The sequence below is a fragment of the Poecilia mexicana genome, unplaced genomic scaffold (genome assembly GCF_051168715.1).
Source record: "Poecilia mexicana isolate PSO_F unplaced genomic scaffold, ASM5116871v1 scaffold_8, whole genome shotgun sequence".
In the NCBI taxonomy this organism is placed as follows: Eukaryota; Metazoa; Chordata; class Actinopteri; order Cyprinodontiformes; family Poeciliidae; genus Poecilia; species Poecilia mexicana.
This window is the reverse complement of record NW_028263377.1, coordinates 24,041,017-24,068,131: the sequence shown is the minus strand read 5'-3', so window position 1 is coordinate 24,068,131 and position 27,115 is coordinate 24,041,017. Positions and strand designations below refer to the sequence as shown.

General features: G+C 38.3%; 5 protein-coding genes across 6 annotated transcripts; 1 reads left to right on the top strand and 4 right to left on the bottom strand.

Annotated features, from left to right (window-relative positions):
* Nucleotides 1-4: 4 nt before the first annotated feature.
* On the bottom strand, nucleotides 5-8,189 carry armc5 (armadillo repeat containing 5). Its single transcript, XM_015006667.2, has 7 exons — nucleotides 7,288-8,189; nucleotides 7,179-7,209; nucleotides 6,398-6,508; nucleotides 4,596-5,484; nucleotides 3,435-4,141; nucleotides 2,376-2,508; nucleotides 5-1,390 (listed from the first exon to the last, which is right to left on the bottom strand). The coding sequence occupies exons 1-7, from the start codon at nucleotides 7,666-7,668 to the stop codon at nucleotides 244-246; spliced, it is 3,399 nt and encodes a 1,132-aa protein (XP_014862153.2). The 5' UTR covers nucleotides 7,669-8,189; the 3' UTR covers nucleotides 5-243.
* A 264-nt stretch (nucleotides 8,190-8,453) lies between these two features.
* On the top strand, nucleotides 8,454-11,586 carry LOC148158107 (uncharacterized). The gene is made up of 2 exons (XM_088007745.1): nucleotides 8,454-8,663; nucleotides 10,275-11,586. Exons 1-2 carry the CDS (start codon nucleotides 8,567-8,569, stop codon nucleotides 10,877-10,879), a joined length of 702 nt encoding a protein of 233 aa, XP_087863871.1. The 5' UTR covers nucleotides 8,454-8,566; the 3' UTR covers nucleotides 10,880-11,586.
* LOC106929596 (uncharacterized) lies at nucleotides 10,993-14,592 on the bottom strand. Its single transcript, XM_015006640.2, has 3 exons — nucleotides 14,130-14,592; nucleotides 13,279-13,510; nucleotides 10,993-12,502 (listed from the first exon to the last, which is right to left on the bottom strand). Exons 1-3 carry the CDS (start codon nucleotides 14,442-14,444, stop codon nucleotides 11,769-11,771), a joined length of 1,281 nt encoding a protein of 426 aa, XP_014862126.2. The 5' UTR covers nucleotides 14,445-14,592; the 3' UTR covers nucleotides 10,993-11,768.
* A 1,094-nt stretch (nucleotides 14,593-15,686) lies between these two features.
* elob (elongin B) lies at nucleotides 15,687-20,933 on the bottom strand. Its single transcript, XM_015006665.2, has 4 exons — nucleotides 20,577-20,933; nucleotides 19,051-19,185; nucleotides 18,247-18,355; nucleotides 15,687-16,809 (listed from the first exon to the last, which is right to left on the bottom strand). Exons 1-4 carry the CDS (start codon nucleotides 20,577-20,579, stop codon nucleotides 16,697-16,699), a joined length of 360 nt encoding a protein of 119 aa, XP_014862151.1. The 5' UTR covers nucleotides 20,580-20,933; the 3' UTR covers nucleotides 15,687-16,696.
* A 138-nt stretch (nucleotides 20,934-21,071) lies between these two features.
* Nucleotides 21,072-26,935, bottom strand: LOC106929610 (uncharacterized). 2 transcript variants are annotated; one of them, XM_015006664.2, is made up of 12 exons: nucleotides 26,759-26,935; nucleotides 25,071-25,272; nucleotides 24,945-24,977; nucleotides 24,727-24,839; nucleotides 23,868-23,976; nucleotides 23,280-23,312; nucleotides 23,154-23,186; nucleotides 22,832-23,065; nucleotides 22,172-22,275; nucleotides 21,923-22,088; nucleotides 21,770-21,825; nucleotides 21,072-21,285 (listed from the first exon to the last, which is right to left on the bottom strand). In XM_015006664.2, the coding sequence occupies exons 1-11, from the start codon at nucleotides 26,821-26,823 to the stop codon at nucleotides 21,781-21,783; spliced, it is 1,137 nt and encodes a 378-aa protein (XP_014862150.1). In that variant the 5' UTR covers nucleotides 26,824-26,935; the 3' UTR covers nucleotides 21,072-21,285; nucleotides 21,770-21,780. The 2 variants fall into 2 exon arrangements, with proteins under 2 accessions (XP_014862150.1, XP_087863869.1); XM_088007743.1 differs by having other exon boundaries at nucleotides 25,071-26,149; nucleotides 26,759-26,911.
* Between the last annotated feature and the right edge of the window lie 180 nt (nucleotides 26,936-27,115).

The window sequence follows — 27,115 nt, the reverse complement described above, 5'->3', positions numbered from 1 at the left end:
AAAGTGATGTGACCATATATTTATGTGGCACAGCTCATATGCTTACATATTTCTTCCATTAAATTTCATCTTTATATACAAAATAAACACCAAAGAAATTAATTTTGAAAAAAAAAAAAAAGCATTTTAACAGATTTTTGTCAAACGGACATTTTTCTTTGATTGCATCAAAATAAAATGCTGTGAAAATGATGGAGATGAAGCACCACTCGTTTATTTTCTGTGGTCAAAGCGAACCAGATTTCAGACTAAAGCCGCTGAAACGAGGCTCAGCAGGTCCCGCCTCAGAGTCTCCGTACAGTCGGCCTCTCTGGTCAGTCTGCGAAGGCAATCCGCAAACGGACCGGGTCGGTTCTGGAAGCGCAGCAGCACAGCGAGGCAGGCCTGGCCCAGAGCCGGGTAGCTGTAGCGCTGGGAGAACCAGTACAACTGGGGAAGCGACACCACCAAACCAGTCAACGAGGCGGATTGGTCCTCTTCTGATTTGGACCCAGAAAGGTTCGTGTTCTGGTCCAAACGTCCGCCGAGTCCAGTGAACGACGCGTCTTTTTCTTCCACTTTTTCAGGCAAATCGTTTAGTTTTTTGGTCGGCGCCGTCACCTCGAGCTCCGACGCTGGATCAGAACTCTTCTGGTCCGGTTCAGATTTTACGTTGTGGGTTTTGTTTGACTGACTGGGTCGATCGGACCAAGATTCGAGAAATGACAGAAAAACTTCCTCCAACTCCCTCTGGAGGTCGAGAACCAGAAACCTGGATGCGCCGACCATCGCTTCGCCTAACGGGGTTTTCTGGAAACCTCCAGCTGAAAGCGACTCGGCCCGATCCAGTCCGTCCAGAACCAGCGAGTTTAAAGTCTGACATTCCCCTCCGGTTTCCGGGTCCGAACCGAAGCGACAGCCGTGAAGGTAATGCAGCGGCGGCAGCAGCATGCCTGCGCTCACATCTTTGATGCGAATGGCTTCGTCCGCCTCGCACTGGGCTTCTTCTCCGAACCCGCCTCTCAGCAGAGCCCGGAAGTACTCAGAACCGGCTCCGGCCACGGCCTCCCGGTTGGCTGGGAACCGGGTCGCATCATCGAGCTCCAAAACCAGGTCAAAGTCCGAACTCCCGTACGGACAGGACGAGTCTTCGAGGCGAGGCTTCTTCAACAGCGGCGGGGAAGCTCCAGTAGGAGTCAGGGTTGGGTTCTTTTCTACCGGTTTGGGTTTAACGGAACCACTCAGAGCAGAAAGGCATCCGAACAGGAGACGGAAATACTGAGGCTGAGAAGTCACATCCGAGTCCGACTCTTCCTCTTCCTCATCATCATCAAATGCGCAATCCAGAGGTTTCAGCGCCGCAAGGAGGCCGCCGCAATCCAGGAGAAGCTTCTTCAGTAACGATTTGTTGCTGTTGGACAAAAATAAAGTTAAATGTCTCCTTAAAGGCGCAGCAACTTTTTAAAACATTTGTTGAAACTGTCACCATGTTGAGATAATATGTGAAAAGATCAAAAACAACCAATCAGGGCCAGGAGGAAGGTCTAAGCGCTGTCAATCAATCTCATGTACTCGCTGCTAAATGTGCTCATGACAGAGAAACATCTTACCATCACAGAAAATTATCTGAATAATTGTGATCATTTTTTAGAATTTTCATTATGAGCCGATTATCCCTTGATCTGAGCTGATCAGGGGATAATCGGCTGATTGCTGCATAAAGTGTTTTATTATTATTACTAATAATTATATGAATCATTAGTTTTAAATATATTTCTGCTTGTTTTCTACTGGGAATAAGCAGCAATGAGAAGGAGCTGTAGAGTGCGTCATTCTTAGACTAATCATCAGAATAATCGATTAATTGATTACTAAAATAATCGCTGGTTTTATGTTTTAAAATGCTTCTCTCACATCCTAAAACAAAAAAATCCCCCAATTTAAATAATGTTGTTTAATGTATAAAATACAAGCCAACTTTTATTTGACTTGTACAGATCAATACAATTGAGAAATTAGAATTGATAAATATTCAAAAACAAAATAAAACATGTTCTCTATAAGTTTTGTTGCATTTAGGAAATATAAATAATTTTCATAATTCTAACAAAAACCAAGAAAAGTTTAGTTTAACTTGATAACTGAGATAAAAATGTGTCTGTTTTTATTAAATGTATGAAAATATCTGGTTTCAACTGGAAAAGTTTCCAGATTTGGGTTTTATTGCACTTTATTATAAACCTCTGCAGTTTAAATATCACTTTCAAGGAAAAATAAGTGCAAAATCAGCCAAAATGTAAAGAAACTGTCAACTTTTAACATGTGAAAGGAAATTTACACAAATCAGAGGGTTCAAATGAAAACAGCTTCCCATATTTAAAAAGCGAGGTACTCGCCTGCTGATGAATGGCAGCGACAGAGCGCAGTTCATCCTGTCTGACTCGGAACCGGACAGCATCACATGGGTCAGAACGCCAGAACCGAAGCCGGACTCACACTGGACACGCAAATTATTCAGCAGCGCGTCACCTAGAGAGGCAGCAGGCAGAGAAAATACGGCTCAGTTCATGGAGATCCACTGGAAATCTCTATTTTAATCATTTATATGAAGTATTTAATGTGGAGCTGAACATTTATTTGAGCAATCTATTATTCTGATGATTAATCCAGTAATTGAATTTAAAAAAAGGTACATTCTGCTGATTTCTCATTTAACCACTTAAACCTTTCTATGTAATATTAAAAATATGTTAAAAATGCAAATAATTCAATTATTTTCCTAAATAAGAAACTGCCACAAAATCCTTTGGTTCGCTCATGTTTATTTGTAGCAAAGAATGAATATGCAGCTAAACATAATACTAAATAAATACGTAAAAAGGCCTTTCTGCTACAGGCTAATCCACTGTTTCAATTAACCAATTAATGACTGGATAGCAAAAGGTGCTTAGTGAGACTTTTACAGAACCAGGTGAAGCTTAGCGTTCGCCAACAGTGGATTTCTGGGTAGAAGATATTTACAGACAAAAAGACATTTTTTTTACTTACGTGCAAAATGTTTATATTTTGTCTTTATTACTGATCTGAGTGTTTTTCTTTTACCAAATGGGCTTTTTTGAGTCTGTATTCTCCAGTTAACAATTAATCGATTACAAATTAAATTAATTGACAATTCAGTTACAATAAAATGTTTATTTTCTCATTTAAAAAAAGAGTTAAATTATTTATTTTCATCTTGTAATCAGTTTCTAATACTGTATATAAAAGGCTTAAGTAGTTAAAAAAGTCTGCAGAATATGCAAATTTTACAGATTAATCAAAAATAATCAATTGTCAGAATTAACGATTAATCATGAGAATAACTGATTAATCATCAAAAATAATTAATTAATCGCCAGAATAACTGATTAATCAATATCTAAAACGATCATTTGCTGCGGCCCTCCTCCTCTTACCCAGCTGTTTCACTTTGGTTTTCACTCGGTCCGTCTGCCTTTGTCGTCCCTCTGACCCGTCTTCATTTGAGCAGAGACGGTGGCGAATCAGCGCCACGGAACCGGTCCGGACCAGCGCCTGCAAGCAGCTCGGGTTGCAGCTCAAGCGGCAGAGCATGCGGAAGCACCTGCTGCTGGGGTCCTGGTGCTGGGTGAGGTAGCAGAGCAGGTCGGAGATGACGGCCGAGCTGACCAGCGCCGCACTGGGGTCGCTGGCGTGCGAGAAGCGGGACAGCAGCAGCAGGATGGGCGACTCCGGCGTCCAGGGCTCGGGGTGGTAGGGGTGATGGTACGGGCCGGATCGGGCTACAGAAGGAGGGCTTTCTAAAGCGACTTTAGCTAAGGAAGCTGCTGAATGAGAGCGCCGCCGTTTCTGTGAAGAGGAGAACTTTGATGGGGAGACGGGGGAGGAAGCAGCCAGAGTTTGGAGATCGGAGGAAGACGAGGAGGAGGATGAAGAGGACACAGGTGGCAGAGGTGGAGCTGATTTTTTGGAAGCAGAGCTGGATGAAGACGGGGTTTTAGGCGAAGGGCTGCAGTCTGGGTTTGGGGAAGAGGTTTGAAAGGAGGAAGATGAGGGGTGAAGACTCCCCCACTCAGCATCAGCACCGGAGGAGTCCAGCAGCTCTCCTTCAGACGAGATCAGCCCCTCAGAAAGCAACCAGGACCTGCAGGACGACATGCAGGACCACCACTTTAGTGTCCAAATATTAGAACTTTATTCTCCAAACGTTACGACTTCATTCTCTTAATATTGGAACTTAATTGTCGTATTTTTATTACTTTTTTCTCATAATGTTATTTTTTCTTAGTATGGCCCCAATACTCCATCAGACTAAGAGGTTCCTGTTTATTATATTTTAAAAATATGTCCAAGTCTACTAATGTGAGAAAAATCATAATTTTCTGCTTATTCAGTCACTATTTAATACAAAATAATGTTAAAGTTTAATGACTTTTTGTTTAAATTCACCATATTATGAAAGATTTGCCCTTTATGTTATGGAAAGACAGGCGGCTCTCGATACAAGAGAAAACTCAGGTTTCTAATAAAATGGCTGCTTATAAATCAACATTAACTTGTTAATCAGTTTCTGGCCTGACTGATGATGTTTTCCGTACCTGAGGCTTAAGAAGCTGGATGAGCCTTGCTCCCTCCCGGCCTCCTCCCTCCTGAATCCCTCAGGCGGGGGGAAGTCAAACGACTCCAAACAGGAAGAGGGCAGCAGCTCGTTGTGCGCCATGTTGGACGCTGCGTTCGCGTCCGCCCTCTCCGCTGCGTGCTCCTCTCCCCTGGCGAGCTTCGCCAGCCGCGCCACCAGAACCGGAACCAGGCCCAGCTCCTGCAGCTGCTCCATCGCAGACTCATCAAAAACAAAGTCCACACAGGCCAGGATGGCGAACCTGGACAGCGGGTGATTCTGGTGGGACGACAGGAACGTCATCAGAACCTCCAAACCGCCGTTTTCTTTCACCTTGGCGCGGTTCACCGCCTCTTTGCAGCACAAGCACAAAGCCTTGAGGAAGACTCCAGATCTGAGCGGGTCCTTCTTCACCTCCTCTGTGAACCTCTGAATGACCCCCAGCGACCCCACCAGCGGCCGCAGGCAGCCCTGAGAGCAAACGTTAGCCAGCGTTTTCAGCGCCAGCTCTTCGAAATGTTCGCCAGACTCACCCGTCGCCATGACGCCAAGCTGCGACAAGACGCCAGAGCGGGAAACCTCCCTGGCGCATTCGACGCCGCAGCCCTTGGTCAGTTCGTGGAGGGTCCGCAGGGCAGCGCGCCGCAGCCCGGGGGGGTATTCTGGGGCAATAAGGGGGGCGAGGGCAGATAGCGTCCCCTGGGTGAGCAGGGAGAGGCGGTTGGAGGGCGAGTCTGAGAGGTAGAGCAGCGCTCGAGCGGCGGACTGGGCGCATTCCAGTTTGGGAGAGGAGTCAGAGGGCGGAGCGACGGTGGGAGACGATGGAGCGGACGACAACGACACGCAGAGGAGGAGGAGTGGGACGCCACCTAGAGGTGAACAAAACAATTAGACAAGTTTCATTCAGGCATCCTGGGGAAGATCAGTGATGGGCTGCAACTAATAACTATTTGAATAAAAAAAATTCACTGCAAAAACACAAAATGTTACCGAGTAATTTTACTCTAGTTTCTAGTAGAAATATATTATTACATTTGAAATAAGACAGAACTAACTAACAAGTATCTTTTCAGCAAGATAGAGCAGATTCTTTTAGGTAAGTCATTCCTTAATATTGATGAAAAAGTTCTAGTTCCAGTGGCAGATCAATTTATTTATAAGAGAATTTCAACATGTTAAAAGTGAAATAATCTCCCAATAAAACTACAACTTTTTCATCAATATAAAGGAATTATTTACCTATATTTTTCTGATAATTTACTCTATAAGTGCCATTAACACATTCAGCAGCAACTACCAGAGTGTGATTGACAGCGCTAAGACCCTCCTGGTTTGACTGGGACCAGTTCATTTCTTCAAATGGAAATAGCAGCTCAGGGACATCCATTAACAGACTGTCCAATACAAATGCACACCACACTTTTCAGATTGCTATGTTAAATTTTGACTATCTTTGAGCAAAGATACTGTATTACAGCTGTGAAACGTTCATCTTATAGTTCGCATATCACTTTAAGAGTACCGTGAATTTATGACACTTAGAATATAATAATAAACACTTTTTGATTGAATTCCAGCCATTCTTTTGCAATATTATCATTCCAAACAATACAAGTTGGTATATTGTGCAGCTCCGACATAAATCAAAAATATATCAGAAAATTACTTTTGTTTTATCACATAAACCCAAATAATACACAGTTTTACAGTGCACTCTAGGGTTATATATGGAATTATAAACTGTATTAAAGCTTCAGAAAAATAGAAACGCTTTATAATTACCAGCAGAGTGGATGAGTGCAGAGCTCTCTGGATCCATAGCCAGGTTCCCTAAAGCCCTGGCAGCCCGGTTCTGGACCGTCTCCAGAGCCACGTTCCTCTTCATTATGTCCACTATTAAAATTAACAAAAAGATTTCTAGATTTATTACAAATCAATGACTGGGGTGGAAATTGCAACACACACACACACACACACACACACAAAATAATCAACAATATAATGTAGAACAGGGGTGTCCAAACTGTGGCCTGGGGGCCATTTCTGGCCCTTTAAAGGACTTTTTTCAGATAAAAGCTACATTCGCTAAGCTAATTTCCCTAGTTTGGCAGTAAATACTACAGTAAATATCACTGACATTTATCTTAGTATTACACAGAGGTGGATAGACTACTCAAAAATTGTGACTGAGTAATAGTTGTAAGGAACTTATATTTTTATAAGTTGGATAGGAACGAGGCGACAGCTGGTTCTAAGCTTGTGGCTTATTTCTAGTTGTCGTAGCAACTTCATAACAACTGCCCGCCAAGATGGCTGCCAGCTACAAAGTTCCTGGAAGAGTGATGTCAGATGAAAAAAATGTATACAGACTTCATGAAAATTTAGTTTATTGGTGAGCAGGTAAAACTACATAAAAAATGTAAAAAATAAAAATCATAGTAAACTAACTTGTGCATTTTTGATTTAAGGAATTTTGTGGCCCGCTGGTAGTTTAGATTTTCCAGTTTTGGCCCCCAAAGCAAAAAGTTTGAACACCAAAGATGTAGAAATACTCTACACTCACCTACAATGTTTATCCCTTCAAGCTTGCGCACCTAGAGTGGAAAACATAAAATATTTTAATAAGAGTCTAAAAATAAATAGGAATAAAGGTCTTCTGAGTGTGATCTCACCTCTAAGCGTGTCTCCAGCTCAGTGCAGCAGTTGGCCAGGATGCTGAGCGCCAGGTCCAAAACTTTCCTGGAGCACTTGGGATGTTTGAGCAGGTTCAGCAGGACTTTGACTCCACCTTTCCCCCTGAATCTGGCGATGCCTGCCTTGTCGCCCTTGATATGCTGCGTCCTGATGGCAACGAGGGCTCGCCACTGATGCATCTTTGACCGCTTGTCTGTGTCTTTGGATGGGGCTGTCTGATGCTCAGCCCGTCCTGGTGAACCAGGTTCACAGAGGTGGGCCAAGCACCAGGTCAATGAGGACTCTGGTGTCAATGTTTGGCCTTCTTTGGGGCTTATTCTCTGCAGCATCCCGTCACTTTTCACAGGTGATAAAGCCATGACTAATAAAACTGGCAGGTTACGCGATAACTTATCCAAACTTTGCTAGTGTTTGTTCAGCAAGAACACCGTTAGGCATCACAGGACACCACCAGTGAAGCAATAAGGCACAAAATAGCATATTTCTTCACTTTTAACAATTGCAGAGTTGCTAATTAACTAGCAACGCTCTGCAAAAAGCTTAAGGGGCTATGCACAAACTACAAATACCGATAAGACAATGGAAAGTTGTATCACCTGACGCCGCACTCCCTGATGGGAAACTGAGTCCCCACCCACAGGTCCGCTCCATTTGAAAAAAAGGCCTGCCGCTTGACAAGGCCTAGAAACCGCTATTCGACGTAATTGGCGTGTATCTGCAATACGTTATTTTTTTAAATTCAAATTGTAAAGAAAATGCTCTATTTTCGCAATGTTATGTTACCAGAGATCGAATATATTTTGTGGGGAAAAAAGTGCAATCGCCTTCGCTAGCCGCTAACGCCATCTTTAGCCAAACAACAAAACGGGGGCGGTCTCCGGAGTGGAGCAGGGGCCGAAGAGGCGGGTCTGTGACCGAAATCTGGGATTTGTAGTTTCAGTTCTGAGATAATTCCACTCTTCTAACGTATGCCCTCCTTTTATAAAACTACATTGCCCATGGCGATGGTATGCAGCAACTCCCGTGAAACAACCAAACGCATTTAGGGATTGTAGTTTGTTATGGCATTCTTTAAGGTTTAAAATACATATGAAGGACTACAAATCCCATATTACAAAAGATCGTTGCAAGAGCAATAGTTTATTGACGGGGGGAAAAAAATTCATCGATGCATCAGTAAAGGTTGTTAAATTCCGCGATAGAGACACTGTTGGTGAATGAAAACTTTAAATTTTATGTGGGAATTTAGATAAAAATATGGAAGTAATTGAGGCGATAGTGATACAAAATGCTAATGCGGACGGAAAGGAGTCGGCTGCGTCCAGCAGCGTGGGCACCGATAGGATAAAAGCAGGTTAGTAACAGAGAGTTTGGAGTTAGACATGTTTGAATCAGTCATCGCATGATGCGAGGAGGCACTGATGAGGGCGCAACACACTCCCACTTCAAATATTATGTGAACCATGCATGTCATCATTAGACTGTATCTAAATAAGAGACTTTTTAATTCAACAAATTCACTTTAGATATATTTCATCACATATAGAACAGCTTGTTTCGGTCTATTTGTTTTATTATTTTGTTGGAAATCATTATTTATTGACTATGAAATCTATCCTTAGGAAAAATAAGCTTCTTTATGCTTCTTTGTTGACATTATAGAGTTGCGGGAACACAGCGGTACACAATGTGGGAATGCACTCTATGCAACGCATATAGGCGCTGCGCTAGAGGGGGCGCCAAAGCTATAGCAGAAAGTTATTTAAGTTAGCATTTTCTGTGTTTAACAGCTGTTTGCGCACGTAAATAATATAATTAATAACAAATACAGGTCACTTATTTGCCTGCCTTGTGTCCTGTTACACATACACCACTGGGAACACATCTAGTTCTACAACAGCCAATAGGATGGCCCAATTTGGGCCACTGTATATATAAGTATATATAAAAGGATACATTTACATTTTTTTTAAAAATCTGAAATTTTAAGGTTGATCTAAGAAATTTTCAAGAAGAATCTTGGAAATTTCTGAGTTTGAAATGTTGACACTTTGCTACAAAAACTTAAATATTCTGAGATTAATCTCAGAAATGTTCAAGTTTTTTCTAGAAAGCTTTATTAATATACACTGCTCAAAAAAATAAAGGGAACACTCAAATAACACATCCTAGATCTGAATGAATGAAATATTCTCATTGAATACTTTGTTCTGTACAAAGTTGAATGTGCTAACAACAAAATCACACAAAAACCATCAATGGAAATCAAATTTATTAACCAATGGAGGCCTGGATTTGGAGCCACACACACAATTAAAGTGAAATGTTCCCTTTATTTTTTTGAGCAGTATACTTTTAGTGATAACTGATATCTGCACTGGACAACATTGTACATTTTAAAAAGGGAAAAATTCTGATTTTGAGAAGTTGAAAATTTGCTAGAAAAAACTCATCAATGTTTTTGGAAGAAAAAAAACTTGGAAATTCCTGGTTTTGAAAAGTTGAAAATTAACAAGGAAAAACTCAGAAAGTTTGAGACTAATCTCAGAAAATTTCTAGAAAATTTGTTTTCCAAATTTTTTTCTAGATTGTTTCTGAAATAATCTCAAAATTGAGTTTTTCTCTACAAAATTTTTTGACTTTTCTAGTTAAGAAATTTCCAATTTTTTTGAAAAAAAAAAAAATTTTTCCTAACATATTTTTACTTTTTTTTTTTTACTTGTTTTTCCTGCAAAATTTCTTAGATTAACTGTAAAAATTCAGATTTTTCTTGCAAATGTTTTACTTTTCAAACTCAGAAACGTCCAAGTTCTTTTCTAGAAAATGTGTTTTTTTTCTAGAAAATCTTTTTATTTATTTATTTTTTATCTCAGACATTTTGAGTTTTTTTGCAGAAATGCACTCCTTGTTTTTTCTGAAACGTCAACTGTCACTAAAATTATGTTGCGCATTTTTTGTATTGCAGAATTCATCTGGACTCTGCAAGCCACATGGCACCTGGTCAACACCCGACTGGAAATGGATCAGGCATTTGACCAGCCTGTGTGCAAGAAGAAGAAGCTGTGGGAAGTGGTAGCAGACAAGGTAAACACCAAGCTGAGGGAGTCAGGGGTCATGGACATCACTGTTAAGGCCTACGAATGCGACCTCAAGTGGAGAAACATGCTGGCCACCTACAGGAAGAACACAGACCGGGCCCGGCGATTGGGCGTGGCCAGCGTCCACTGGGAGTTCTTCAAAGCCATGCATGACGTTCTGGGTAAGAGCCGGGAGGAGATCGAAGCCCAGCGCCAGGCCAAGCTCAGCGGAACCAGAGTGGGAAAGGCCATCGCCAGCAAGAGGTTCACACCGATCCTCCCCACGCCGCCCGCAGCAGCCGCTACCATCACCAACCGGCCCCCGCAGGACGTCCTGCAGCTCTACATGGAGCTACAGGAGAGGAAGCTGAACATGTGGGCTCAGCAGAAAGCGCTGGAGGAGAGGAAGATAGAAGCCATTAACAACCTGGCCCAGGCTATCTCCAGTCTGGCTCAGACCAGCAACCCACAGACGTCAAAGGACGGACATTAGTTCAGAACTCATCAGAGGAAAACCTCACTTTTGTTGTGTTACTGTAGCAAACTGACAATATAAAACTCAAAGCTTTTGTTTATGGTGCAAAACCGACTATACATGCATTACCATTGTCTGCAAACTTTCAGTTAAGTTTATTTGTAAAGCAAATTTGAGCAACAAGGCAGTTCAAAGTGCTTTACATCATAAAAAAACAAAAATACAAAGTCATAAAAGACTCAGTTCGTCAACAAATTGACAAAAATGGAAACAAACATTACATTTTGATCATCACAATCATCAATGTACATCAAATATGTTGGTCAGTGTTTCAGTTTTTACGGTTCAAAAGCAACTCAGTAAGTTTTTAGTCTAGATTAACGTCACTGGAGGATGCTCCTGCAACTGCCTGATAACTCAGCTGCAAGCCGTCCGTTTTCTTTTCTACGCGTCTCAAAGTTATTTATTTTTCTACTTAAATATGAGTTACATTTGGTGTCTGAATATGAAAGAACAAAAAAGATCCACCAAAGAAAAGGTGAACATGATTTTTATACATAATCAGAATTATTCCTGTAACACCTGTCATGTTAAAATTTAATGTTTGTAGAGCTGCTACTAACTACAGAAATAAATACTATTATAAACGTGTCTGCATTATTATCAGAGATGGGTAGACTCCCAAAAATGTATGCAGTACAAAACTAATAAAATTTTAACAAAAACTGTGTTGGGATTTTTTTGCCGTAATATTCTGTTGTCCAAGTCACAGAAGAGATGATTGAAATAAAAGCCACTTTTTGAGAATATCTTCTGTCATTTATAATTTCTTTTTAAGAAAAGAAGCGAGAAAAAACGGACATTTTATTTTTAAGCCATATTGAGCAGCTTTATTGTTACCATCCTGTCACGTGACTCCAGAGTTATTATTCCTCAACAACAAATCGGCGACAGCATCCCGTCTCTGAACCCCCTCCTCATCTTCCTCCGCGTCCTCCTCCTCTTCCTCTGTGGTTCGGATATTCTCCATTTCAGAATCCAGTCGAAGTTCTTGTCCCGTCCGCAGGAACACGTTGTGCAACACGCAGGCGGTCAGAACGACGGTTCTGGCCCGGTCGTAGCTTCCGATGTCCAGATAGCTGAGCCGTTTAAATCTGGCATTCAAACTGCCAACGGCCCAATCCAGGATCCGACAATGTTCCGCCAGGGTTCGGTTGAAGACTTCCTGTTTTGGTCCGCAGCTTCCGGTGTAAGGGGTGAGAACCAGTGCCGATAGAGGGTATCCGGTTCTGGCTACAAGGCAGGAACCGGGTGGCATCAGCTGAGGGTTCTGTTTGAGTCGGTCTGCCAGTGTCCGGCCGCGGTCCGAATCGGAACCGTTACTGACTCTGCAGTGCAGGAACTGGCCTCGACGGCTGCAGACCAGCTCCAGGTGTAACCAGCGGTCCGGATGGGCCGCCATCTTGATCCTCTTCTCCGCAGGTCCCAGCCTCTCCAGGTCATGTTTTCCCACAGGAAGGCGGATGGGAATCTGCGTGTGACCCAAAACTCCCAGGACCTGAGGAAGACTACGGCCTTCATCCTGCTGATTATCCACCTTCAGACCGGAAAATGGGAAAAGTGCCTCTGCAGCCTCTTCTCCTGGAAAACACAGTCATTAAAACATTGATGCTCCAACATCATCCAAAAATGTACATAAACATTTATTTTAATCTTAGTTTTATTACATATATATAGTTATGTATGTAAGTTATGCTAATATAGAAGTTGTGTCAGATATATTTTCATCCAGTTGATGATTAATCGATTACTAAATTCGCTGATCTGTATTTCAATAATCAGTTCATCACAATTAATTGTTTCAAAACTGTGTATGTATGTATGTACACACATATATCTCTGTGTATATATAAAATTTGGCACATTCTTTTGCAGATTTTTCATTTAAGCACAATATTAGAAATACATAAAAAATAAAAATAAGTACTTCTATTCTTTTTTTAAATAAGAAAATAAACATTTTATTGCCTAAGATGCAATAATGCATTATTCCTTATAGCAAGGGAAGCTAAACAAAAAAAAGTACTTCTAACATCAACATGAAAAACTCAGTCCTCAGGCTGATCTGTTGATGAACCGTTTAATAACTGGACAGCATAAGGTGCTTAAATGGAGATTTTATTTTACAGAATTTGAATCTGGAGAAGCTAAAACTGCAACATGAGGAGTTCTGGGTAGAAATGATTAAAAATGAAGGCATTTTTGTTATCTGCATTGTAAAATACATGATCTCTGATTTCTGTTGAAAGCCTGGCAAATGGTCATTTTGTTGACTCTGTGTACTCCAATTAACAATTAATCGATTAATTGACGACTCTTTCAATACTCAGTTAATCGTGTCAGCCCTAGGAACGTACTGAGCGGCCATCTGATCTGCTCGTCCGTTAGCGCGCTGATCCGCTCGCAGAAAGAGAAGAAGATCCTGTGGATGTTTCCTTTCTCCAGCTGGAAGCGGCGGGACATGGAGCGGTAGCTGACCCGTTCAGACAGCAGGGACAGAGACAGGAGGACAGTGTGGGACAGAGACAAGCGAGCGCGTCCAGCCAGTCGAGCCCCGGATGTGGAGCTTTGAAGCAGCTCTGAAATGTACTGGAAACAAAATAAATGTAACTGTGTTTGATATTCAGCGGACTTTATAAAGAGTCACATTAAATTTATCCACTATATTCTAGATAAAATGTGTATTTCATCCAATTTGCTGCAAATCTGAGGTTAATTCAAGGTTAAAAATCAAATATAGGTTTAAATATAAAAACAGTTTTTTCTTATTTCAAGATATTTGAACTAGAAACTCGACTAAAATTACTTGGCATAATTTAGTGTTTTTGCAGCGTATTTATCATGCAAAATCAGAGTTGGGTAGAGTAGCCAAAAATTTTACTCAAGCAAGAATACCACTACTGCAACATATTTTTTCTCAAGTAAATGTAAAAAGTAGCCATCCAAGAAACTACCCAAGAAAGAGTAAAAAAGTATTTCAGATTAACAATCACTTAAAAATTATATATTCAGACGGACAAAAATATAAAGTGAAGTTGTAATTTTGATATTTTAAGGACGAAAATGACACTAATTCGTTAAAGTAACAAAAAATAACTAAATCTGGCAAACGGACATTTTTCCAAATCAGTTTATTTCAATAAAAATCTTACAAAACTTTAACAAAAATTGCATGTGTGTGTCTGTGTCTGGTGAATATTATTATCACCGTGACTGCTTCACTGTCCGCTGTTTCCTGCTGGTTCTCGGATGCTGTCGCTCTCTTCTCGGTCGGACCAGTCAACCCGGCCGCTGTGGGTGAACCCCGGGGTCCAGGGCTCGGGTTGCCCCGCAGTAACCGCAGGTAAACGGCGGGAGAAGGCGGCTGCGCTTCGAGTCTCCCCACCAGCTCTGACTCCAGGATCTCCTCCACCGCCTGGTCCAGCCGGAGCTCCAGCTCCCCGGCTGACAGGGGCTGCCATTCCCGCTCCATCATGTCCAGAACCGCTCGGCCCGCAGATAAAACATGCTGCCTGAAATCCATCTGAGCTCATGGAGAAACATAACCCGGTTCGGTTATCCGAACAGCGCAGAAACAACGCTTTTATCTAGCGGAAGTATGCTAACTACTAAGCTAATGTTTGATGCCTTCACTGACTGTCGGAAATTTCTAAAGGAACGTTGAAAAACAGACATCGGAAAAATATTAGGAAAGTTTATTTAACTATTAGGCTACTACTAGGTATTTCATATAACACAAAAAAATAAAACCTCAAAAATACAGCTAAGCTAAATATTTAGTGTCGGACATAAATATTTAGTTTGAAAAATAAACATTTAGAGTTAAATATTTAGCTTAGACTTAAACATTTATTTGGGAACTAAATATTTAGCTTCTTAAATAAACATTTAATTTGTAATCTAAATTAAGCTTGTGAATGAAATATTTAATTTGGAATTATGACATTAAGAAATGTATGAATAACACATTTGGTTTTGCTCTTTAAATCTTTGGCTGTATCAGAAAGTAGGCGTTTACAATCTGTATGATTTTGGCTAGATCAGCACATGTACTATATTCAATTATTTCTGCATTATTTCCTTTATAAAGTAGTAGCACAGCACTAGCTGCGTTTCCATTAACCATAAAATTGCGCAAATTGAAATTACGAAAATAAATGTGCAATTTTGAAAAAAATAAAAATAAAAGAGAGAAAAAAATCTAGTTTTAAGATAAAAACTTTTAGCGCCAGGATGACGTGGGTTTTCAGCCGTATTATAATATCAAAGTATTTTGCAACACTGCAATGGAAAAACTGTTTTCGGATGTTACTACTGGCGGAAACGACAAAGGAAACCACACCAGGACGTAGTAGGATGACGCTTTTGTTTTGTTTTTTTCCACACTGTGCAGCCTGAATAAGATGCCGATGTCACGCCTGATATGGATTAAGATGGCTGAAATACATACATGGATCGCCATGATTTTTAACGACTTATGTGTAAACAAGCTTATTCAGGATTTAAATTGTATTTCTTATTAAATGATAGCGCCTCAATTGCAAAATTGTGTATTTTCTACATTAGCACAATAAAAATATTTGCACACATTTGTAATGGAAACGCAGTTATTACACTACAGGAGGAAGGTTCTTGGTTCAAATCCCAGTTTGGTGTCTTTCTGCATAAAGTTTGCATGCTCTCCATCATTGATTACCCAGATTATTTTTAAGATCACAGTTTATCCATTACTTAGTGTAAAACAAAATACCACAATGCACAGAGATGAAAAACAATTGTTTTAATGTTACATCAGTTACAAGTGCAACTCTGGTCATGTCCACCTGTTTTAACAGCCTGAATTTGCAAACATGCTAACAAAATGTGCTAAAACGGTTTCATTTCGCTACTCAAGGGTCAGATTTCCTTTCTTTGAGATAAAAAGGACCATCGATATAATTTGAGGTTTGAATCTGCAAATATATTAGCTAAATTTAGGGGAAACTGCAGCAATTAGTAAACTTCAGTAGAGTGATATGACGGCCATTCAAGATGTTTTATATCTCTAAAATTTTTAAAATCTTCAAAAGTTCGACAGTAAAACAACGGATCATCAATAAATGAGTTCAGTTTCAGTATCTTCTGATGAAAACATTAACTACTGATTGGTACAGAGTAATAAAAACCAGTGGATCTTTTTATTTTAGAGTGTTGTTCAGAAGTTTTTGAAATACAAACGGTAACTTAGAAATCCATACACTCCTTTTTATGGTTGCAACACATCCAGGGAAAAGACAAAAAACTAAAACAAAACAAAAACCTACTTTCGGTTTAAAAAAGAAACACGCAAACACAAAACACAAAAAAAAAAAAGAAGCCACACTTAATCAATTAAAACTCTTTAGCCACCAAAACAAAGACAGTGAGCAAGGCAGCTTTCACCTTCCTCTAAATAGACTAGAATTCATTAAATAAGAGGTACGATTCTTGGCTTCAGCCGTCACTGATCCCAAGATGGCCGACAGTGTTGTGACAGGTCCGTCAGGTTTCTCTGCAGGGTATCTTGTGAAACTGTTTTTCTAACATGCCCTCGTTAATTTCAACACAAATAAACCACTTTAATCTCCCCTTAAATTTAAGGGAAATCTCTAATTATTTATGCCTCGTTTGAGAATTGTTGTCAGGAAAATGTCATTCGGTGAGGCATCGCTTCCCAGAATTGGACCCCACCCTCCGCCCCGATGCCCTCCCTCCGACCCGATCTGTGGACCGGTTGTTGTTCTATGGCTCCGTCCTTCACTGCACCGCCTGCTCGTTGGCTGTGCTTCCAGAGTCCTGAGGCTTCATGACGTCAGGAAGCTCCGGCGGAGTGGAGAACGACTCGATGCTCAGCGGCTCAAACGAATCATCTGGGAGAGGAAACAGAGACGGAAAGAGAGGAAAAAAAGATGTGAAAAAAATCACCTGCAGACAAATCTGAAAGGCTTAAACATAAAATCAGATTTCTTTCATAACAGATCAGATTTTAATCTATTTTTCTCACTTTCTTTTCTAAAACAATAAATGACAGAAAATGTGAAAAAGTTACAAAATCTTACTAGGCATTTTTCTAGTTTCTAGTTCAAATATCTTAGTGCTGTTGGAAGAAGACAAAGCAAACTTTCAAATAACTTTTCATCTTATTTCAAGTGAATAATTCCTTAAAATTGATGAAAAGGTACCAGATATTCCAGCTGAAATTAGATGGAAATGTTTGAGTGTCCTAATAAGTCTGTAGCCATTTTTTTTTATTATTGTGCAAATTAGAATTATGAAAATAAATTTGCTTCATGGAAACACGCAACTTTTAGCATCAAACAAGTCATGTAAACTGGATGTTACTACTGGCAGAGACGACAAAGAAGATGACAGGAAGTAAGAGGAGGATTTTATTGTTTAAATAAACAAACTTATTCATGTGTGATTTCAATTGCATTTTAAATTAAATGGAAACACAGCGATTGCAAAATTATGTTTATTTCGACATTAGCGCAATATCGACAAAGCTTCGCGAGCATTTGTAATGGAAACGCAGCTACTGGCAGATTATTTCACTCAAGACATTTTACATGTTAGAAGTTTATCTGCCAGTGGAACCAGTACTTTCTAATCTATATTCAATAATTCTTCACTTAAAACAAGCTCCTTAATCTTGTTGAAAAGTTACCTGCAAGTCAGTTTTGTCTTATTTCCAGTGTGCTAAAGTATTTCAACCAAAACCTAGACCATAAATACTTAGTAAGACTAAGTGCAAAATTGTCTATTTCAGAGCCAGGCTACAAGAATTTTCCTGTAATTATGAGAAAAATAATTACAATGTCAGCAGAATGAAAAACATGTTAAAATTAAGAGAAAATGTTGTTTTAATGAGAAACAAAGTTGTAAAGATCAATCCATGTGGTTTTATTTGCTCATTAGTTTCAAATTTCTGCTACTAGTAATAATTTGATGTTTATGTTTGAAAAGAGAAAGTATTTATCAGAAAACTTGTACCAAAGTATATATTCACAGCATTGATTGTTTTAATATTTTGTGTTGGAGTTCTAATAAAATTTCACCTTATTCTTGAAATTAAAAGAAAATCATAGCATGGTCCTAATATTTTGTCGTAGAGTTAACATAAATTCAAAGCTCAAATAAATCAAAACTGTAAAACACTTTTATCAAACAAGATGGCAGCCAATCTGAACTGAGGAAGCCCAAAAATCTCGATTTCCCAAAAATTAATATCCTCAAACACCAAACATTCCAGCTGTGACTCAGAGTGAAAAATGAACGAATGTTTCCAATCAGAGAGAGCGACTCACCGCTGAGACGAAACGCTAACCCCACTGTGGCGGGAGCCTGAGGTCGGGCCGTTTGATTTGTGAAGCCACAATTTCCAAGACTCTGACTGTCGCTAAGCACAACATCATCCTGAGGGACAAGAGCAAAAACAACCTTTAACTTTACAATCCAGAGTTAATAAAAACTGCTTTCAAACATTTTAAATGAAACACTATCCAGCAGGTAAAGGAAGCTGGTTGTTTTTCTTGAGGCTGAATACTTCTGGTAAGAACATCCCACATTGTTCCGTTTGTATTTTTACCGTATTTGCACGCTTCCCGTTTCTTGTCTTTTTCACCCCCTCCAGTTTATGACTCGTTCAGACTTGTTCACTGACATCTGCTCTTGCAATTGGCGTCATAGATTTTGTCATTTCAGTATATTTTCCTCAAACACTTCAGTAATAACACCGTAAAGCTGTCCAACTGACATAAAATGTAAAAGATTTCAATGACTGTCAACAACAATGCAAAAATGTATATAATTTGTTAGAATCTGATTGCTTTTCTCTTCAGAGAAAAGCATGTTTGACATTTCATTTTGAAAGACATTTTGAAATATGTCTTTCAAAATGAGAAAGAAAGAAATAATAATAAAAAGGGGAATCAAGAAAGAAATGCTAGATTTTAAATCATAGCAAAAATAAACATTAGCATGTGCAGATTTTTTAAACACCATTGGACAGCAGCCCATTTTGTTTTATAACTGCTGCTAAAACTAATAAACAGACCTTAATATTCATATCAACAGATGTAATATGGGCGTTTTTAGGGATAATATTTCACCTTGAAAAGCATTTGATCTTCAGGAGGCCTCTTTAAAATGCCTTCAACAATGCGCTTCAGTTCATAGACTGTGGTCGACTCTTTGGCATCTGTGAAGATGGTTGTCTTGTTGCGTCGGATCATTAAAAACACGTCCTAAAAACGGAGCAAAGTAAAGCAGAAGTTAGAGAAAAGAGAACACAAAAATAGAGTTTTGAACTCTTAATAGTGACTGAACAGTAGATAAAACTTGAACCAGATAACTTTATATTTATTACAAATTCATTAAAAGTCAACCTGTACTCTACAAAATATGTTTTAAAATATTTTTCAATGCTCTCAATGCTCTTTTGTGACTGTAGAGCAGTTTAGGTTACCAGACAAGTCAGACCTGGAACAAATTGTTCTACACAGATTGCAGGTCCAGTGGTACATGTTCTATTAAAAAATATGCATTGAAATCTTCTTTTTTTTGTGGGTATTGTTTTTAACATGTTCTAAACTGTGTTTCAGAGAATCTATAATTAATTCTGAATATTTCAGTCCAGGTTAGACTTGTCCAAATTCAATTAAATTCATTTAAAAATACTTCATTAATCCTTGAGTGACATTAAATGTTACAGTTATTGATGTTTGCTTAACTGCCAAAAAAGTATTAAAATTAACACTTTTTTCAATTACGTTAGTTATGTTATGTCCATTTAAAAAGCAAAACTATTTTCAAATCATCTCGATTTATTGTCATGCCTATATCTATGTCTTATTCTAACAGAAGTTAACAATTCGCAGAAATAAAAACTGTACTTTTAGGGATACTTGCTCAATGTGAAATGATTCAGTTCAGGTTTTAACAATTTAGGTGACGTAAAATTTGGACTGGAGTTGATCAAAGATTGTCTATCGATCATGAGCAGTGAAATCCCCCTTTAATCAAGGAGGAACAATGCTTCTGTTGGTTTTATCACGATCAAACTGTTTAGCTGCGATAGTGTTACCCTATGCTAGTCATTTAACCAAATATTACGTTTTACTTCACGTCCCTATTATCCTAAAATACCAGGTTATAAACACACATGATGTTTGAGCTCTTCTAGCCTTAAATAATCTCTTGGAACAAGATTCTCAGCACCACTTCAATATAAATAGCCGTTAACGTTAGCCGAGCTACTTAGCTTCCTCGTCCTAATTGGGCAAATAGATTAAAAATACGTTTCTTGTTTAACTAGACATTATAAGTACATCATAGTTAGGAGATCTGTTCCTTGTCAGAATAAACTGTCGCTGAGTTTACTTTAAACCAGACAACTGTAATCAGCTCCGTACAGCTGGTGTGTTGACGTTATTTAGCGGAAGCTAGCCGTTGTTAGCACGGGTTAGCTGAACAAAGACATCGGCTTTTAGATGGAGGAACGATGTTAAACGTGTCTTAACCGCAGATAAACAAACCGTTAACCGCTCAGAGAAGGGTTTGATGACTAAAACAAGTACGGTTTAGCGAATATATAGGGCGTTACACAGTGTGAACTGAGTCTGTTTTCCACACTCACCATTTCTTGCGGTTGGCTGCACACTAAAAAAAAAAAAAAAAATCCACTCTGCACAACGACAGCCGTGATGTCACAGTGAGGTGTAATAGTGGACGTCTACCAGAAGATGGCGGTGTTGTAGATAGTAAAAATGTACACTGCGGGTTGACGTCATTGCTTCTGATCAATTTAGGATTAGCGACTGACGCAACACGGTTTTGACTTTCAGTAATGTTTTGAGGAAATTTGTTTATAAAAAAAAAATGTTTTCAGAAATAAAATCTGGAGAAAAAAATTCTTAGAATTTTGCCTTTTTTCTAAAAAAAAAAAAAAAAAAAAGACAAAAAAGGTCAGATGTTTGAGAAAAAAAAGTCAGAATTAATATATTTTTTCATTGGCCCTAAACCTTTTTGACAGATGACAGTTATTTTCCACTAATCTAAATTCAGCATTTCGGACACCCACAGTGACAAAGTTGAAACTGAAATTGGAATGTAAATCTCCAGAAATACAAAATTAAAGAAATGAAAATGTTTATTTCTATTGTCCAAAATAAATAAATAGGATTAAATGTCAAAACACGAAGAAAATCCCTGGTAGATCCTCAACTGCAGTTTCTGTCCAGCAAATAAACACTAATCTTGATCAGTCCATCAGGAATGTGACATTTTCCCTCAGAAATCCTCATTCCTGTTCGCTGGTTTGGGAATGATACCATGATTCAAATGACCTGAAAACAAAAGTTTGAAAAACTTAAAGGTTACAGTTAGACATCCCTAAAGGTGATATACAGGCTGGGATGGTTTTATAGGCTATACAAAACATGTTCATTACATTTTTTGTACAAAACAATTCTTAAATAAGATTTTAGTTCAGTTCAGAATTATCTGTTTTAGTTTGAGCTGGAATTCTGCTTCAGTTGCTAGGTAACGGGCTAGCTTAGCTGGGGTTGCTAAGTAACGGGCAGTTACATTCCAGAAGTTTCTGAAATGGCTCATTTTTCAAACAAAACACCTTAACATATTGCCAAACTTTGGCTGGGTTTTTGTTTTTTTAAGCGCTGGGGCTGATTTTAGAAGCAGTAGAAACCCAAATGGAAGGATAAAACCAGCTTTAAAGTCACTCAATTAATCTTTATGATTTGTATTGAAATTCCTTAACTTTATTTTACATAAATGAAGATAGGAAACCGATAAAGAAAAACAAAAACTTACCAAATTAACTTCTATGTAACCACAAAGGTGCTGTCTTGGATCTTGGCGTTAACATACTAAGTAAACGACAAAGAATCAAAAAGGAAATTTGATATTATCAAACATGTAATCAAATAATACAAATGTAATTAAGCTGAAATGTTTCCATCTTACATCCAGTCCTCTGGGGGATTTAATTGGCTCAAGTCCGTTGCAACACAACAAAGTAAAAGGTCTCTCCTTAGTTACTGAATGTTGTTTGAAGCACAGCCCGAAAACTTTGGCAGGTAAGTAAACATCCCAATCAGCTGCATGCTCCTCTGTTAGATCACTGACCATCCTGTTAGAGGAGCAGAAATGTTAGAAATTCATTAACTTGATTTTAATAACAGTAATCTATGCAAGTTTCAAAGCATGTTGTACCTGTCAATCAGCTGCGGTGTGATTAAATCCACACTGCCTGTCTGTTGATGATAAACCACGAGAGCAGTCGTGTCCTTTAGGTGATCTTTCAGCTCACGATTAATCTAGTAAAGTTTAAAAAAAAAAAGACACAATGTGAGAAAACAGTTTGAGAAGCCAATATTGTATCAGACTGTAAGGAAAACCAGCATCATAATTAAATTATTCCATCCAGTGGCAACCCTAAGAGGTGGCAGAGGGGTGCCACGGTCCCACTTGAGAAATATTGGCCATCCCACTCCAAACAATCATATTCAGGTCAGAGAAATGTGTACAGGTATCTTGTTCAATCAAGACAAAAAAGTATAACCCAATAAGTAAATACATCAATTTATAAAATTAAAAATAGAATACTTTTTTTTTTTAGCTGTCCCCCTCTAAAATTTTACTGGCTTGGTTTTTGGGCACTCTGTCCACATCTGAGTGTAAGGTATATTGGCATTGTTTCAGTAAGGCTACATTTCTGTATTAAAATCAATTAAAAATTAATAAACTACTCTGTAAGTAAAGACTTTATTTTATTTTACTGAGCTGCACTTTTACAAACTGTTCTTGTCACTGCAGCATGGAGCTTTCTACTCCATGCTGCAGTGACACCAGTTTAATGACACACACACTCACTCTGTGGACTACGTCATGAGGCAGCCGGGAGAGGATTCTCAGCGGATACCCGAAGTGTGCGATGATGTCGGCGATGTTCTTCGCCACGTCAGACGGGAGGCAGGACTGCATGGGGACGGCCTCCACCCACCTGGAGTAGAAGTCTGTCAGGGTTAAAATGTACCTGTGTCCATTCAGCGTCTGCGGCAGCGGCCCCCTGACGTCCAGACCCAGCCACTGCCACGCCCCTTTCACCTGGAACCATAACGTAACATGCAGTAGTGTCGGAAATAACAACTTTGAATTTCTGACCACCTTTTAAGTAATCATAGACTGAGAATACCTCTATAACATTGTCAGAGTCTTGATACTCTTCCTGTAGAAAGATTTCAATAGAATTAGAATAATTACAATTATATGCTATTTGTACAACACAAAATCTTATTTTTAAATATTTGCTGCTACTTACACTGAAATCGTCATCTGGAGCCCATTGGATATTCTGTTGATTCATATGAAAGAATAAAATTGGACAAGAAAAAATGTATTAGATGATCATACAGGACTTAAACCCACTATCATATCATAACATTATCAAAGGTGATCTATAATTCTTTATTGAGCAGGTTAGTGTAAACTCATTGTTTACAGATGCAGTCATTAACAAAGCACTTGTCTTTTCCAGTAGCCATTGTACAGCACATACTGCGGTAAAAACAGCTGACCAAATGTACTGGAGCTCAGCTTGGGTTGCTAGGTCAGGAATTCCACTGCGGTTGCCAAGTAACGGCAGAATGCCTGTTGAATGTGACTCAACATTTGGAAGGTTTTTGAAAGGACTAATTTTCGAGACACCAAAAATATTAACTTTTTGCCAAAAAAAAAAAAAAAAAGATGGGTGCTTTATTAAAAAGTTTAGGCTGCTTTTAGAAGCAGTTGAGCCTCAAATGGAAATATAAAACATGCAAAATATGAATTTTACATCATAGTTCCCCTTTAAAGAGGGTAAAAATACACCTGTTCAATAACCAGGATGTAAAACTGCTAACCCACCTACCTGTGGCACGCAGTAATCTCCATGAAAGAATTGTGGAAATGAGTCGATCTTCCTCAGTCGCTCATCAACTATGATTCTCCATTTTTCAGTGTTTTTATGATCTTTATCTCTGATCATAAATACAAAAAAGTTTCACACATTAAACAGGTAAACATCCAAATATGTTGCAAAGAAACATGGATGTATCTGCAGCTGAAAAATTACTTCTAACGTGAAAAGTTCACCCCTTTCTGCTTGACTTAACACTGATACAGTGTAGGACTAATTTTTGACTACTAGTCCTACACTGTATTGATTAATTAATAGTTACTAATTGGATAATAGTTTAATAATTGGATGGCAAAAGAAGATTTGGTTTTATGGAATTCAAACTAGGTGAAGCTAAAAATGCCAGTTTAAGAGTTTTGTGTAGAACATATTTACAGATTAACCTTTTTTTATCCTAATTGCAAAATGTAGAAATATTTTTTACAATTTTGTCTTAAGTACTGCTCTGAACATGTCAACCTTTCAACAGAAGGCCTTTTTCAGAATCTATAACTTCAGCTAACGATTAATCAATTACTAAATTATTATTTGAATCATAGATTAATCGTTTCGCCGTAATGTAAATTACCTTAAATTTACCTCTACGACTTCAGTCAACTGACAAAATGTTTGTACATAACCTGAATCTATTGGTTTTGTAAACTTGTTTTAATTTGGAAATATATAAGAAAACTGAACTGAATGTTGTTTTTTTAATCAGAATTATAAAAATAAAAATAAAAATCACATCAGTCTTCACAAACTGAGTTTCTTCTATTTCAGTTAAAGGAAAGCTGATGCATTATTATGAGTTCTTCATAGGGTTACAAACCCTGTTTGCTGTTCGTCTCTCTGGTTGAGTTCTTTGTTTTTAACGCTGCTGACAGAAGGAGATGTTGCAGATGAAGCCGACTCTTTCTCTGAAGACTTGGCACTTATATTAGGCTGAATTCATACAGAAAAGAAGCAAATGAGCACCTGGCGTTTTAAATATTTAGAGAACAATCACATTTTGGATAAAAACATTTAATGAACTTATTAGGATTTTACCTTATCTCTCCTACGTCCTCTGCCAGGAGAAACCTGCATAAAAGGTGATATAAGATTTTTTCAAAAAGCCAGAATATAAAATATATTTAATTGAGTCCCTTCAAATTAGGAGATCTGAACACAAACCTTGTTTTTCTGAGTTTTGTCAAGAGGTGAAAATATGGTGGGAACCGCATCGTCTCGAAGAGTCACGCACTTCCCCGTTCTGTCGATGTACCGCTCCTCAAAATGATTGATGCAAAGTGCGGAGAAGCGAGTTGGAGCCCAGTCCTTCAGCTTCATGTTGGAGAGCCATTTCTTAAGCTTTCTGGGATTGTACAGCGGAAATCTGCAGTAACATGTCAAACATTAGATCAGAAAATAACTCATAGTTAAGGGAAATTTCAGTATTAATAAGCTTTGAAATGGGTCTCTAGTCCAGCTGTTCCCAAATGTTTTGACATTGGGAACATGCTACTAAATATATAAAAACTAACTTTTAGAATGTTTTCTTCTCATTTTTATTCACTCTTCAAGATATGAGGTTAGCACTTCTGCTAACCTCATATCTCCTGATTTTAGCTGGCAAGGAATTCAGTGGTTGAAAATTTTATCAAGTAATATATCATGACTTTATAAATCTGATGTTTGTCATATTACCTGAAAATAAAATTTTCCACCACAATCCCCTCTCTTAATTTAAAAATAAGTGTAATTAGCAGTCTTTTCGACAGCAGGGCTGTTCCTTTGGTCTTTTTCTGGACAGAAACTTTTTTATTTTGTGCTAGCTAAATTAACTTGAGGAGCAAAGCAGCCAATCAGAAAGATTACCATGGCAAATAACATTTCAATAACTTATTTTAAATAAGGTTTAATAATAATGATTTGCATTTTATAAAAAAGAAAATAGCATCTTAAATTCTTCAAAATTGGACTAGATTATTCTACACTAACAGCAAAATCGATAAAGTCAACTGAATACAGTTTACGCAAACAGCACGAATTCACAATAAACAAGTAATTTTAATTATGTCAACATACATTCCAATTTATCTTAGTTATCAGACAATTTATCAAGTTCAGTTCATTATTCAGACTTATTTAAAATGTTTCCTATCTAAAGATGCCAAGCAGAATGCAGCAATTCCACATAATGAGCATGTATGTGGGGGTAGTAGGAAAGCAACTCTCCTTTAACAGGAAGAAATCTCCAGCAGAACCAGAACCTGCCATGACAAAGTGAGAGATTTGAGCAGAATTATTCAAATCTAGTTTGTGATTTATGAAACTTTTATTTTATTTGTTAACTAAAGATCCATATGACTGTCACTTGTTTTTATAAAAAATATACTTGTGCATCTGAATCACATTAGAACTTGTCGAGTTCAAAAACTACAATAGTTAGACTCTTCTAACCTGGAATAGATTACTCCAAACAAATAGCAAAATACTTAAAACCAAATTTGAGATTTGTAAAACCTTTGTTTGATTTGTGAAAGTTCAGGAAGGGGCAGTTTCAGTGGTGAAGTGGTTTTATTTTTGCACATTTCATGCCTGTTGGTCTGGACTCGAACTAAAAAGGATTTTTGAAGACATTAGTCGCTTTCTTTTTACTCAAAACTCAACAACACTCCACTTAAAACCCTAACAATATCTTTTTGCCTTTTCTTTTGGGATCTACTCGGATGTCGTCTCGATTCTGCACATTAATATAACGTTGGAAAACAACTTCTAGAACAAAATATTTAATACTACGTATTATTATCATTATTAACTAGCATTACATCTCTAAGCTAGCTACCTGCTACTTATTTACGTATTCGTAAAAAACTCACTTGAAGAACTTAACATCCGGGTCTGTCGAGGTCTCGCAGTTGTAAGCACATTTATACCTTCCCATTTTTTACACCATAAAGATAATGTTCGAACTAAACTTAATGGTTTTAGAATTCTGGCATTTATAGAAAAGGATCAATGTTATCATTAAAGAATACGCGACATCCGGTTCGTATTTTCAAAATAATAACTCTATATTAATAGTCATCGGCAAAATAAATAGTGAAATATTTAAATGTTTTTCGGAAAATTCTAATACTAATTTCAGGAGGTATTTATATTTTAAATTAAGTAATACGCTTTAAAAAGTTCCTTAAATACAACTGGTTATTTTCTTCTTTTTTTAGCCTAACGGA